Source organism: Arachis ipaensis, chromosome B10 (genome assembly GCF_000816755.2).
Source record: "Arachis ipaensis cultivar K30076 chromosome B10, Araip1.1, whole genome shotgun sequence".
In the NCBI taxonomy this organism is placed as follows: Eukaryota; Viridiplantae; Streptophyta; class Magnoliopsida; order Fabales; family Fabaceae; genus Arachis; species Arachis ipaensis.
In genome coordinates, this window is record NC_029794.2 from 131,988,119 (window position 1) to 132,001,753 (window position 13,635).

Sequence of the window (13,635 nt, forward strand, 5' to 3'; positions counted from 1 at the left end):
GTGAGAATAGTAGATAAAATCCACTCAATTTAGTACAAAATAAACCTTAAAATAGCGGTTTATCATAAGTTTGAGATATTGTGTAGTTCGGAAATAAATTTTTTATGCTAAATTTGATGTCATTTGAAGAAATAGTGATAAGAGACTTATATAAGTAATTCAAATAGTATGGAATTTGAATATTTGTAACGTAAAATTTATTTATTATGATTAATAATATTATTATTACATTCATAATATGAATGTTTATTATATTTAATGAGTTATTTATAGAAATTAATAAATTAATTATTGGAGTTATAAATTTATTGTATTGTTTATAACGGTGAGATATAATAAATATATGGATATGGATTCGATGTCTTTGTAGGTTACAAATTTGATTTTAAATTTTTGTATATTTTATTTTTTTTTGCTGATTTAGAAATAATAGTTGATTTAGCAAAAATTGAGTGGTTAATTCTAATATTTTGTCAAGTAAGCGATGTTGCTGATATAACATTAGTAAAAAGAAAAAGATATTTTAAAACTAACGCAAGTAAACTTAGGTATCTACTTTTATATATTAAGAATAGATNATGTTAATAATTGTTTAATTTTTAAATACTAATCTATTCTTTTGACATAGTAATTTAATAATTAACGTATTTGATAAATAAAATATTTTATTAAAAAATCAAAGGTAGCAATTTTATTTGATACAACAACAATAAAGTCTTGTCCCACTAAGTGGGGTTGGCTACATGAATTAAACGACGTCATTATGCTCTGTCATGTATCATGTCTACAGAGAGACTGTTTACATGTAGATCTCGTTTGACCACCTCATGGATGGTCTTTTTAGGTCTTCCTCTACCTTTCGCCTCTTGTTCATCTTCCATCTCATCCACTCTCCTGACTGGATGTTCTATCGGTCTTCTTCTCACATGTCCAAACCACCTGAGACGCGATTTAACCATCTTTTCCACAATGGGTGCTACTCCAACTCTCTTCCTTATATCTTCGTTCCTTATTTTATCCAATTGCGTATGACCACTCATCCATCTCAACATCTTCATCTCTGCCACACTCAGCTTATGTTCATACTCTCCTTTAGCCGCCCAACACTCCGTACCATAAAGCATAGCCGGTCTTATAGCGGTGCGATAGAATTTACCTTTAAGTTTTAAAGATACTTTTATGTCGCATATAAAACCAGATGCACTCCACCATTTTGACCAACCTGCTTGGATCCTATGATTTACATCATGTTCAATCTCTCCATTATCCTGTATGATGCACCCAAGATACTAAAAACTTTGAACTTTTCGTAAGATATTTTCTCCAATCTTCACCTCTATATTAGGGTTTTCCCTTATTAGACTGAACTTACATTCGATATATTCCGTCTTGCTACGGCTTATGCGCAGACCATACACTTCTAGAGCTTCTCTCCATAACTCCAACTTCTTATTTAGGTCTTCCCTTGACTCTCCCATAAGGACGATATCATCGGCAAAAAGCATGCACCATGGCACAGGCTCTTGGATGTGCTATGTGAGTACTTCCAAGACTAATGTGAAAAGGTATGGACTTAAAGATGATCCCTGGTGTAATCCTATACTAATAGGAAATTCCTCTGTCACACCACCTTGAGTCTTCACACTAGTTGTGGCCCCATCATACATGTCTTTAATTGCACGAATATATGCGATCCTTACTCTCCTCTTTTCTAAAACCTTCCATAAGACTTCCCTTGGTACCCTATCATACGCTTTTTCCAAATCAATAAACACCATATGTAGATCCATTTTATTACTACGATACCTCTCCATCATCCTTCTTAATAGGTATATCGCTTCAGTGGTAGATCTGCCTGACATAAATCCAAATTGGTTCTCTATTACTTGTGTCTTTTTTCTCAACCTCCGTTCTATCACCCTTTTCCATAACTTTATGGTATGACTCATAATTTTGATCCCTCTATAATTTTTGCAACTTTGTATATCCCCTTATTCTTGTAGATAGGTACCAATGTGCTCTTTCTCCACTCATCAGGCATCTTCTTTGACCTTAAAATCTCATTAAAAAGCTTGGTTAACCAGTTGATGCCTTTTTCTCCAAAACCCTTTCAAACCTCAATCGGGATTTTGTCAGGTCCTATTGTCCTGCCATTTTTCATCTGCTTTAGAGCCTCTTTTACCTCGAAGTCTCGAATCCTTCGATAGTAGTCAAAGTTTTGATCTTCTTTCCTTGTGCATAACCGACCAAGGCCGGGAAGAGTCTTCTGTCCCTCATTAAATAACTCGTAGAAGTAACTCTTCCACCTTTCATTAATCTTCTCCTCTTGAGCCAACACCTCTCCATCCTTATCCTTTATGCACTTAACCCGATCCAAATCTTTCATTCTTCTTTCACGGCTCTTTGCGATTCTATATATACCTTTTTCTCCTTCTTTCGTGCCTAAAGACTGGTAGAGACCCTCATATGCTATTGTTCTTGCTTCACTTACAGCCACTTTTGTCTCTTTCTTAGTCGCCTTATATTTTTCCCAGTTATCTGCGTTGCGGCATAAAGACCACTCTTTAAAGCACTCCCTTTTTATCTTTATCTTTTCTTGTACACTCGCATTCCACCACCAGGACTCCTTGTCTCTTGGTCCTATTCCTTTAGATTCACCAAAGCTTTCTTTTGTTGTTCTTCTAATAACTTCTACCATCTCCCTCCACATCTCTTCCGCGCTTCCATTCCCATCCCACTTTGCCTCTTCTCCTACCCGTCTTAGGAAGCTTCTTTGTTCCTCACATTTCATCCACCACCACCTCGTCCTTGGGTTCTTCGTATGATGTCTTTTCCTCAACTTTTGCTCAACGCAAAAATCCATGACGAGCACCCTATGTTGTGTTGTCAAACTCTCTCCCGGAATAATTTTACAGTTAATGAAAAATTTTCGGTCAACTCTCCTCAACAATAAGAAGTTGATTTGAGAGCTTGTCATGCCACTCTTATATGTTATAAGATGTTCGTCTCTCTTTTTAAAACATGTATTTGCGATGAGAAGATCAAAGGTTGAGGAAAAGTCCAAAATAGTTTTACCCTCGGCATTGATCACCCCGAAACCATGGTCTCCGTGAATACTCCCATATCCAGTCACTTCTATCCCAACATGGCCATTTAAATCTCCTCCTAAAAAAATCTTATCTCCCAAAGGTATGCCTTGAACCAAACTCTCTAGATCCTCCCAAAACCTTATCTTGTGTTGTTCGTCCGAACCCACTTGCGGTGCATAGGCGCTAATCACATGGAAAGCATCTCCCTCCACCACAAGTTTGATAGAGATGATCCGATCTCCCACCCTCTTGACATCCACTACGTCATTCTTCCACTGCTTATCCACAATTATTCCAACCCCATTCCTATTATTCACCTTGCATGTATACTAAAGTTTGAAACTAGAAGTATCCAACTCCCTAGCCTTCGCGCCAACCCATTTTGTTTCTTGTAGGCACATAATGTTAATCTTCCTCCTTGTCATGGTGTCCACCACCTCCATGGACTTTTTTGTTAGAGTGCCTATGTTCCATGTCCCAAATCTCAACATTCTGTCGCTTCGACCTTTACCTTTTACTTTGTGAACTAGCTTATTTACCATCGTCTGTTCGCGAAAACGCGAGAACCCTTACTCATTTGACACCGTACTCGAGCCATACAGCGCGTTGCTTCCGGGCAACGACCTAACTTTAGCGCAATAATGTCTTTGATTCATATCATGGGGTTCGACTATATTTTTATGTTGGTTGTCGAAGACCTAATACAACCCTCTTCCTTTATCCGGGTTTGAGACCGGCTATGTGCCGCAAGTGTAACATAGGCGGAGTTTAGCAATTTTATTTGATATTGATTAATATTTTTATTAGTTAGTAATTTAATATTTTTTGTCTAATTATTAATTAAAAATAATAAATTTTGTTAATTTTTTAGTATTATTTTTTATTTTTTGACAATTATTTTATTTTAATAAAAATAAAATAAAAGTTAAATATTTATAGATAAATAAATATATTATTTAATTTATTTTTAAGGTATATTTTAGAAACTAATAGTATTCTATAGATGACAAGTTCCATCTACATGTGTAATCATGTCTCTCAAAACAGAATACCTTAGTCGTGAACGACAAAGTCCTCAGTGATGGATTTCGTGGAAGGTCAGTGTTTACTTTTTTTTAGGGTTCCAAGCTTTGTTAATCATCTTGATAACGTTGGGCACGATATTTAGCAAATATAAAGAAATATTTTTTGGCGGTTGGATATTTTTTCTATTTTTCTCTAGTTCTAAAAATAATTGCGGTACAAATTTGCATGCAACAAAAAATCGCATGAAACCCAACTGAAGCTCTTAAAACTGTTGATAAACTTAAAATTTAGTTAAAGTTTTTGTATTATGTGTATTTCTGGCTTTAAATTCATAAAATAGTTTTAGTAATTTCTATTGTGTCACGACATCGAAGTCTAAAGTTAAAAAAATGGAGAGTATTGTTGAGTTTTTGAACTAGATATTCTACCACTTTCAGCAAAAATACTCTTTGTTATATCATTATTACTATCATCAGTAATTGTGGCAAACTTCACATCGTTATCATTATCATTCTGCAGTACGTCGTCGATACCAACCGGTGCTCCATCTTTTCCAAAAATCGGAATCATAACAAGAGTTCTAACTATCGCAATAACAAGCTCACTGAAGGGTTGATTATCACCTATATATCTATCATAATTGCAGTTAAGATCTGAATGATAGAAATTTAACCAAAATTGCCATAGTTGCAATCACAGGTACAAATGTTGAGACAACAACAGGTATTGAACTAGAGCCGGTTGTCATTGCTGAAAATTGATGATTGTGATTCAAACATCACCACATCAACAAGCTTGACCAATAGTCCAGGGATCCTTACCTCGAAAAACTGAAGACGACAATGAAACAGAATTTGTAAATCTTTGTCACTGTCTATGATAAAAGAATCATACTTCACAGCATCTCACAACACAAAAATCAAAATTCTATAAAATAACTTGTCCACTCGTTTCATGCCATGCAATCCCAGTTTTTGAATTATAGTATTTTCAAACTCATGAAACTCGTAGAAAGTTTGAGAAAAACACTCAGCAGATCTTTATAAGTAAATTTTATCCCAGATCACGTTTTCTTAATCAACCCTCTATAATAAATCAGAACTAAAAAACTATTATCACTAGCCATTGTGAGTCATACTTTGATGAAAAATACACGTTCAACTCTTTTTTATATATGTTAGGTCATAGTAAATCGAATTAATTTAGCTTGATTTATATATATGAATGCATGCTAAATCGATCCTATTGACTTCAATTTGCTACTGGTAATAATTTATTATAAATCGATTTTATTAAAGTCGGTTTACTAGAGAACTGCTTTAATTTGATTTACTAGGATACAAACACAAGAAGACTAATGGAAACAGATAGTATCAATTTAATTAAGAGTTAAATTTCACTTTTGCATAAATCGAACCTAATAGCATTGATTTACAAAATTTTGTACTAATTCAAATCATCTTCATTTGATTTGGTATCAGAATTTGCAAATCTGATTCGATGAATTTGATTTATATAGAAATATGGTTGGAGATATGTACATAACATTTTTTTTTGGGACTTTGGTGTAATATTGTGTTACTTATGGTTTATGAACGTGTTTTATTCTAAAAATAATGAGTTAGACTATAATAGAGACTTATATATCTTATTTTTATAAAATTCAAAGGATTTAATGTAATAAAAAAATTTAAAAACAAAAACGTTTAACACAATTTCTTAGAATATATTTGAATATATACTCTAAATTTAATGTCACAAGAATATATCTCCATCCTAATGCAAGAACCAAGATTAATAAGATATATATAAAATGGTAATAACAAATAATCATGATAACAATGTAACATACATAGACATTACTTCATGTTTCTAAATTGTTTTTCATTCTTCCTTCCATGCTATGCCAGAGCTGCTAGGGAGTGATAGTAGACTCTCCAAATACATCCAGAAGTGATACTCATAGTTCCAATTTTCCATATACTCTCTTAGCTCTCCTTTCTCATCATATTTTGCTAACCCTCCAACGCTAGGGAATCCAATAATTTCATCACTTTTAGTAAAGTATAAAGGATCAAAGTTGCTTTCAGGGATTCTATACGCCGTCCATGACGACGCCACTCCATATTCCTTCATCACCCATATCTCAGTTTTCTTGCTCTCTCTCCAAACAGACAAGCACAGAAATCCTCCCAGTAACTCCAAACAACAAGACATGAATTCTTTTCCCAATGGTTCCGGCAATGGAATCTCGAAAAACTCTCTTTCAATCATATCAAAGGCGAGAATGGAATCGCTTGAAATGTCCCAGTGAATAGCACCATTTAAGTAGTATCCAGGTGATAATGATGCAGCAGCATCCATGCTAGGCCGCGGCAGCGCAATCTCAACTCTCTCCCATTTATTGATTCTCATGGAGAAATACTCCAAGAATCTTCTCCCATTAACATCACACCACACGATAATTGCCAAGTAGTCATCTCTAGAAGCGTCGTATCCGAAGCCAAACATAAATGAATCTAATATTATTCCAAATTCAAGATTACCTGGCGATAAGTGATCATATGAAATTCTTTTGTTTACGCCTGTTGATGGATTCCATATGACGAGATCAGGAAATTCCTGCAGCATCATGAAACCTCTGCAAGAACCTTGAATTCTGGCATAAGCGGATAAGGAATACGGAATAGAGAGCTTTATTGTATGAGGATCTTTATGGAACAACAGATCTGGATCAATGGATCTAAGTTCACCGTCTCCATGGCAGAGAATTCTGTGGCTTGACGAAGCAGAGCGTTCGAAGTGTGATTTCGCAAAGCTGTCATTGGAGATTATGGAAAACCATGACTTAGACACGCACTTGAATCGCATGAGAGATTCAACAGGAAGCCTCGTAAGGATTTCCATTATCAACTCATTTGGAAGGTCATTTTTGTAATTGATTCTCTTCGTCATCTCCATGGCACCGTTCTGAATTGAAGCTACATTCACGAAAATACACAAAATCATGTTCTATACACTAAAATTAATTACCAAAATCAGCTAACAGTTTAAATATATCTTAATTGATTTTGGTATTCAAATAGTAATTTTATATTTTTTTGCCCATGGTGGCTAAAGACTAATTTAGTCGTAGATCTGAGCTCCATTTAAAGATTTACTGGCTAATGTATTGCCCAATGCACATGCTAGGATTTGAATCTCAAATCCTTGGTTAAGCTAAGTGAGCTGATTATTCGACCAATCTGGTTTTTATTTTTGTATTTATACATAGAAACATACGAAAAAGAATGAGCTCAGCACCACAAGGTGAAACATAATACAATGCAGAAGAAACAAAAGACAAGTCTATTAACTTTTCAGCAAAATAGTTTATCCAATAATAATCGAACGTATTTTAAGATATTTTCACGAAATGATACAAATTACAGACACGATCAAAGCCCCCCTAAGCAATTTGCTAAAAAGACACTAAGCTTAAGCTCAATTACAAAGAGAAAGGCACTAATTATGCTAAATTACAGAAGAAGGAAGAAACGAACCTGCTACTACACAGAAGTGTGTATGTATGTGGAAACGCAGTTTGAGAGTAATGAGAAAATTGAGAGCTGAACTTTTTTATTTATAGAGTGAAGAAAGATGAGATTTGTTAAGGGAAGTGAGTGTGAAGAGCTGCCAAAATTTATGAGGTTTGGTTTTGCGTTTGGCCGTTTGGAAGCGGGTGTGACGTTTGGTTGTACTTGCAAAACAACAAACTTGTGACTGTTTTATTAGATAAATTTTAATCTAATATTGGTATCAATCTTCGTTTTTTATAAATTATTTCTTAAGGAGGAAAATATTACTATTCTCTAATTGGTAATATTATTTTCTTTTATATGTTTGTTCTCCCAAATTATTCTCAACTCCTATATATTCTCTTCCATATAAAGATATTTCTCCACCAAAAGAAATATATGACAATAGTGTGCATATACACCTATAACAGAATTATAGTTACCATATTAATATCTCCTTTCTACTGGTGTTAAAACACAACATAATTTCCTCTTATACATAATATTTAAAACAAGGAAACATAAAATGAGTTAGTACTTAAATTTACTCCTAAAATTTGAGGTTAAGACTTAAATTGTTATTTGAAATTTTAATTGATTTAAATTGGACTCTTAAATTTATAATTATAACTAGTATTAATCCCCTAATATGATATTCATTAACAGCCTATTAATTTGGTACATTATTTGCTGCGATTTGAATGTGTCTTCACGAGGATATTGAAGAACTAGTTAAGCTTGTGTGAACTTTAATAAATCTCAATCAGATGAAATTTATGCAAGAAATCCAAATTGTAGCAAGTTAACGTGCAAATTTAACTCAGATTTGAATTTGTGTCTTCATGAGGATATTGAGGAACTAGTTAAGCTTGTGAGAACTTTAATAAATCTCAATCACATGAAATTTATGCGAGAAATCCAAATTATAGCAAGTTAACATACAAATTTAACTCAGATTACGAACCAACGCAAATTATTATTGTAAATTTTAGAGTCTAAATTGAGTCAATTATAAATTTAAAGGTCAATTTGAATTCAACCTCAAATTTCGGAGTCAAATTGAGTATTAACTCATTTAAAAATCTCAACTTAAATTTTGCTCCCAAAGTTGGAATTTCTAGATCCACTTCTGTCCATAAAGATGTCAAGATATGAATTCAAGTCTTTCTTGCTGTTGTAAAGACTCCGTTCAAACTATGGTGAGCTTACCCACAAAAACTTTGTTTACAAAATATATATATTCGTTTCTTCTTCTCAAAGTTTCAAAACTTTAAACTAAAATGTGACATGGAAAAATGAACATGATGGAGTATAGAAAGATGCATCAACTACATGCATTCCAAGTCTTCAGCTGCAAGTGCATTGAGTGGGGGCTCCATAAAGAAAAGGAGAGAGCTTAATGCAATGATGAATATGGTGAATACAATCAGTGACTTGCAAGAATCACCATGTTTTCTAACAAGTTTGAGCCCTTCCTCTTGTCCTCCACTTCCTCCAGATGATGCATCATTAAGCTCAAGACTTGGGCTTGTTAGAAACCCAAATGCCATGCCTGTGAGAGCTGCTCCAAGGTGTGTCCTACAAACCAATCAAACCCATTGAATACTAAACTCATCTTATGAAGAGGAGGATAGTGTTAGAATTATAAATTTTCTATAAGGACAAAGTTGGAAAATTTGTCTCACTTTTTGCATCTCTGCGTCTTAGCGTGCATTTGTGTGTAACCATATTTTTAAAAAAAATTCTCTCTTAACAAATAAATAATGGACATGTATCACTGGGTCTATGTCTCTTGTAAACATGAATACTAATCAAATGAAGCCTAAGTAAATAAGAGAATCAATTTATAGTTTATAATGTATGCATTTTGCAAGTATAAACTCATTTTGCCTCAATATACTTCTTCCATTCAATATTTTGAGTTGTATGCATATTCTTTAGTTATCAAAACTTTATTTCCTTATAATTCACGTGACCTATATTCCCTAAGAGAAAGTACAGGGAACAAACTTTTAGTTAGTTAACATCAGTTAATTTTAGTATTTAAGTTTATTATTTAGAATTAAGAATTAAAAATTTATGATTTAGGATCTAAAAATTTAAAATAAATAAAATACAGTAAGTCTAGGAAATCAACTACAATATAAGCCAACTAAGCTAGCTAGCTAGCCTCATTTTATTTCTGATTTTGAAATTCGAAAAATTAGAATAGTAAAAAGTTGTTTGTTTTTGTTTTTTTTTGTTTTTTGTAACGGACATGTTTTTCAACTAGTTAGTTGGAGTTGGCTTCACTCCTAGTTGATTTCCTAACGGAACTGAATAAAATAATTTTTAAAGAATTAACTCGTGTTGGCTGAAAAAAGTTGGTCTCCTAACATTACTAGTTCTCTATATAATATAAACCATACCATTCATCAATTGGACCAAGGTTGCATAATATGAAACCAAGAGTAGTCACAATTATTGCCTTCCGGAACATGTCGTCTGAAGCATCATTTGCAATGACATCTCTGTTTTGAATTTGATACATAAGCCAAGCACCAATTATTGCAAATACAGGTCCCTGAGTACAAGTTGAAGATGGAGATAAGTTCAAAACAAAAAGAGAAACAAAAAAATGAAACAAATATGCATATAAGTTTAGTTCAACAACACAAATCATATGCAGAAGCACAATCCCACATTTTAAGAAACCCATTTTACATTAACTCATATTCCCTTCTATGCTTGAACAAGTTTTATTTTGGAAATAAGTTTCATGTGAATTTGATAGTTGAGAATCGTTAGATGATGACTTAGTCAAACTTGTCAAATCATCTAACGGTTCTCAAATATCAACTTCACATGTAGACAACTGCACATGAGTTTAACACAAACATAGAGGCAATAAGTAGTAAGTACATAAACTTACTTGGTAGCTAAGAAAGATAAAACTCTAACTTAGCCAAAGTTGTGGAACAAAAAATGACAATGGCTTAGATTTGTCAACCATAGAATGATACTTACTGTGCCACCAACTGTTGGATCTGCAGTATGAAGAAAGCTTATCATGTTGCCAGATATTCCACCAAGTATGTAGATCAAGAAAAAAGTAAATGAACCGTATCCTTTGCATACTTGCGGTCCGAAAGTTACAATGGCCCAGCAACTGAGAGTCATGTGACATATTCCTGCATGCTGCATTTTGATGAAGATTACAAAGAATAGGGTATAAGAAACACATTCACAATGAAGGATAATTTAGCAAAATCTTTCTTGATTTTTTTATCAAGTTCTTGTTATGATGCATTTTGTTACCCCCATATAGTTCATAATCTTTTCATGATAATTATAAAGCAATGAGTAAATGACTCATTTCTTATTTTCTTTCCATGTAGGAATCTTTTCATTAACTTTGTTGTCCTAAGCTAAACAAAAATAGTTGCATTTTAGTTAACAATTACAACTTGGAAACAAAGACATATTCCAAATGTTGTGATTATCCTAAATGATGATGAATGAATGAATGTGATGTATAACATTGATGCATATATGTGGAATGGAAACACAGACCCAATTCTCAATCTTGTACCAGAAACATTGGTGTTACAAGCCTCCACCATTCTCCAACCATGATCAAATGGTTTATCTTTGCTCCGTATAGCAGCGGAAGCGAAAACAGCTCGAAATCTGGTTTTCTTATAGGACTTGCTATTTCAAATAAAAACACTGCAATGTTTACAGAAACCAATATACCACTGCATCCAAGAAAACAAAAAACATAAGAACAAAAGATGTTACAGGGAAAAGTAACCATGTAAACTTGAATTATGATTCTATGAAACTTACATTAGGTAAAGACTAGAGGTTTCATCATTCTGAAGTGGATCCATAGTAGACCTTGAATCACCTATGCCTTTGATTCTTCTTATATCCACATAAGTATTTGGTTTCCTAAACTTTGGTTTCTGAACTAAATTCTCTTCACCAAGATTCTCATAATAACTTGATGGTAAGAGAGATTCTTGGTTTACTTCTGCAGATGACAATTTTGCAGTAACCAATCAAATGCAACAATAACATATATCATGTTTTCAAACTTTGAAACTTATTTCAAACTTGATGGTTTCTAAATTGACAAGAAATTTAACCGTTTACATGACCAAGAAGAGTTACCATTGTTCAATTTGCCAAGATACTCATCAAGAGACTCTAGTCCATTTTTCGGTCTGGTTTCGCTATCTCTATTATGAACCGGCGCCACTTTATTCAACGAATCAAAAGTATGCAACTTTGTTTGCTCATGGAGTTTTCCAAAGTAAGAATCCAATGATCTTAGTTGTTTCTCAATGGAGCCAGACTCTGCTGAAAACAGAACTTTGAAAAGGTTTCTTCTCTTCGAATTCGAATGACATCTCTGAATGATGCTTAGGTGACAATCTAGACTACCACCGGCCGCGAGTATTTCTTCCGTCGCGGCCCTATGCAAAGCTCCTCTGCCATGAGCTATGCATTTTGTATAGATATTGCTAACTTGACCAGGAATTGAAGAGGATCTTAGCATATTGACATGGTGATTCATGAACCTTTTGTCATTGTGTTTTATTGCCCTTTGCCTCAATAGGTTTTGGTCCTTGTATGGTGTTTTATAACCTATAGGAAATGCAGCCATGAAAACCTGAAAGGTAAAAGAAAAATCTGTTAAGAAAAGTATAAGAAACATATAAAGACATGATCATCACAACATTAGAAAACAGCAAAATAAAAGAAAAAATCTAAGTTATTGTGTCTCTGCCAAAAGAAGAATCCAAGTTATTCATATCAATTCCAAAAGAAAAATGTGCCTTAAAGTACCGGAAAATTTTCAGGTATTCCAAAAATGCCGAAAATTCATATATAAATAAGATCAATTCTTGGAATATCTGAAACTCTTCCTAAATTATATACACTCTTCACCAAAGGGAGTTTCCAACAGAAGCAGCAGAATATAATCAAATATATCATGCCTTTATTACTTGTAAACCAGAAAACTAAAATGGTGAGTGATCAAAAACTAAATTAAAATATTAAAAAAAGAAAAAATGTAGCTTCTCACTTTAGGAAACATGAAATTCAAAAATTGAAACCCAAATCCATAGGTTGATCCACTTGGTGAATCTTTATGGAAGTTTGGTTACACAAAGAAGCTGAAAGAAACAAATGAATGAAATATTGGACCTACCAGCTACCTGAGTCTAAGGTGTTGAGGAGAGGCTCTAACCTTTGCTCTATAAATACAAGGTTGTAATTTGTAAGTGAAAAATGCAAATTGGTACTTGCATTAATTGCAAATGAATCCCTGATGATCATGATGTTTGATTGACAAAGGAAAATGAACAAAAGAGACATTGACTTTGTATAGATTTATTAGTGTATGTAGGTGCAACCTTATCTCTGGTTAGCCATTCATGTGGTACAAGCTGAGATATGTAGAATGTGTGGACCAATAAACGCATGCAATGGGATTCGGTTGGACCCACTCTGATCAATCTTAACACGTTGCATGCTCTTCTGCCTCATTCTCCTATGCCTTTCGCTTTCAAAATAAACAACAAACAGAAAACCACTAATGTATAACTCACATCCACACAGTGCGGTTTGGATCGGTTTTGAATAAAAAACTCATCTGATCCGAATATTAATTTTACTTGTAGTGCAATTTAAATTGGATGATATTTTTAAAATAATCCGATCCAATTTTAAATGGTTTAGATTGATTAAATTTGAAGTTTTGTAAATTAAAAAAGAATAAAAAAATAAATACATATAACAAGTCTCAATATCAAATTTTAAATAATTAACAATAATATAATAAGTCTCAACAATATCTTAAAAAGTCAATGATAACATAACAATAGAAATAAAATTATAGGTTAGTTAAAATAAATAAATAAATAATATTTTAAATATAAAATATTTATTAAATAATAATAATACATAAATAA

The 13,635-nt window shown here is 33.2% G+C and overlaps 2 protein-coding genes across 5 annotated transcripts; both read right to left on the bottom strand.

The window, feature by feature from the left end:
- On the bottom strand, positions 5,896 to 7,848 carry LOC107621690 (F-box/kelch-repeat protein At3g06240-like). Its single transcript, XM_016323708.2, has 2 exons — positions 7,658 to 7,848; positions 5,896 to 7,096 (listed from the first exon to the last, which is right to left on the bottom strand). The coding sequence occupies exon 2, from the start codon at positions 7,074 to 7,076 to the stop codon at positions 6,000 to 6,002; it is 1,077 nt and encodes a 358-aa protein (XP_016179194.1). The 5' UTR covers positions 7,077 to 7,096; positions 7,658 to 7,848; the 3' UTR covers positions 5,896 to 5,999.
- LOC107623485 (RHOMBOID-like protein 9, chloroplastic) lies at positions 8,732 to 13,041 on the bottom strand. 4 transcript variants are annotated; one of them, XM_016325765.2, is made up of 7 exons: positions 12,912 to 13,041; positions 11,828 to 12,329; positions 11,501 to 11,687; positions 11,244 to 11,409; positions 10,679 to 10,849; positions 10,081 to 10,235; positions 8,732 to 9,250 (listed from the first exon to the last, which is right to left on the bottom strand). In XM_016325765.2, exons 2-7 carry the CDS (start codon positions 12,321 to 12,323, stop codon positions 9,001 to 9,003), a joined length of 1,425 nt encoding a protein of 474 aa, XP_016181251.1. In that variant the 5' UTR covers positions 12,324 to 12,329; positions 12,912 to 13,041; the 3' UTR covers positions 8,732 to 9,000. The 4 variants fall into 4 exon arrangements, with proteins under 4 accessions (XP_016181251.1, XP_016181250.1, XP_016181249.1 ...); XM_016325764.2 differs by having other exon boundaries at positions 12,880 to 13,041; XM_016325763.2 differs by having other exon boundaries at positions 12,873 to 13,040.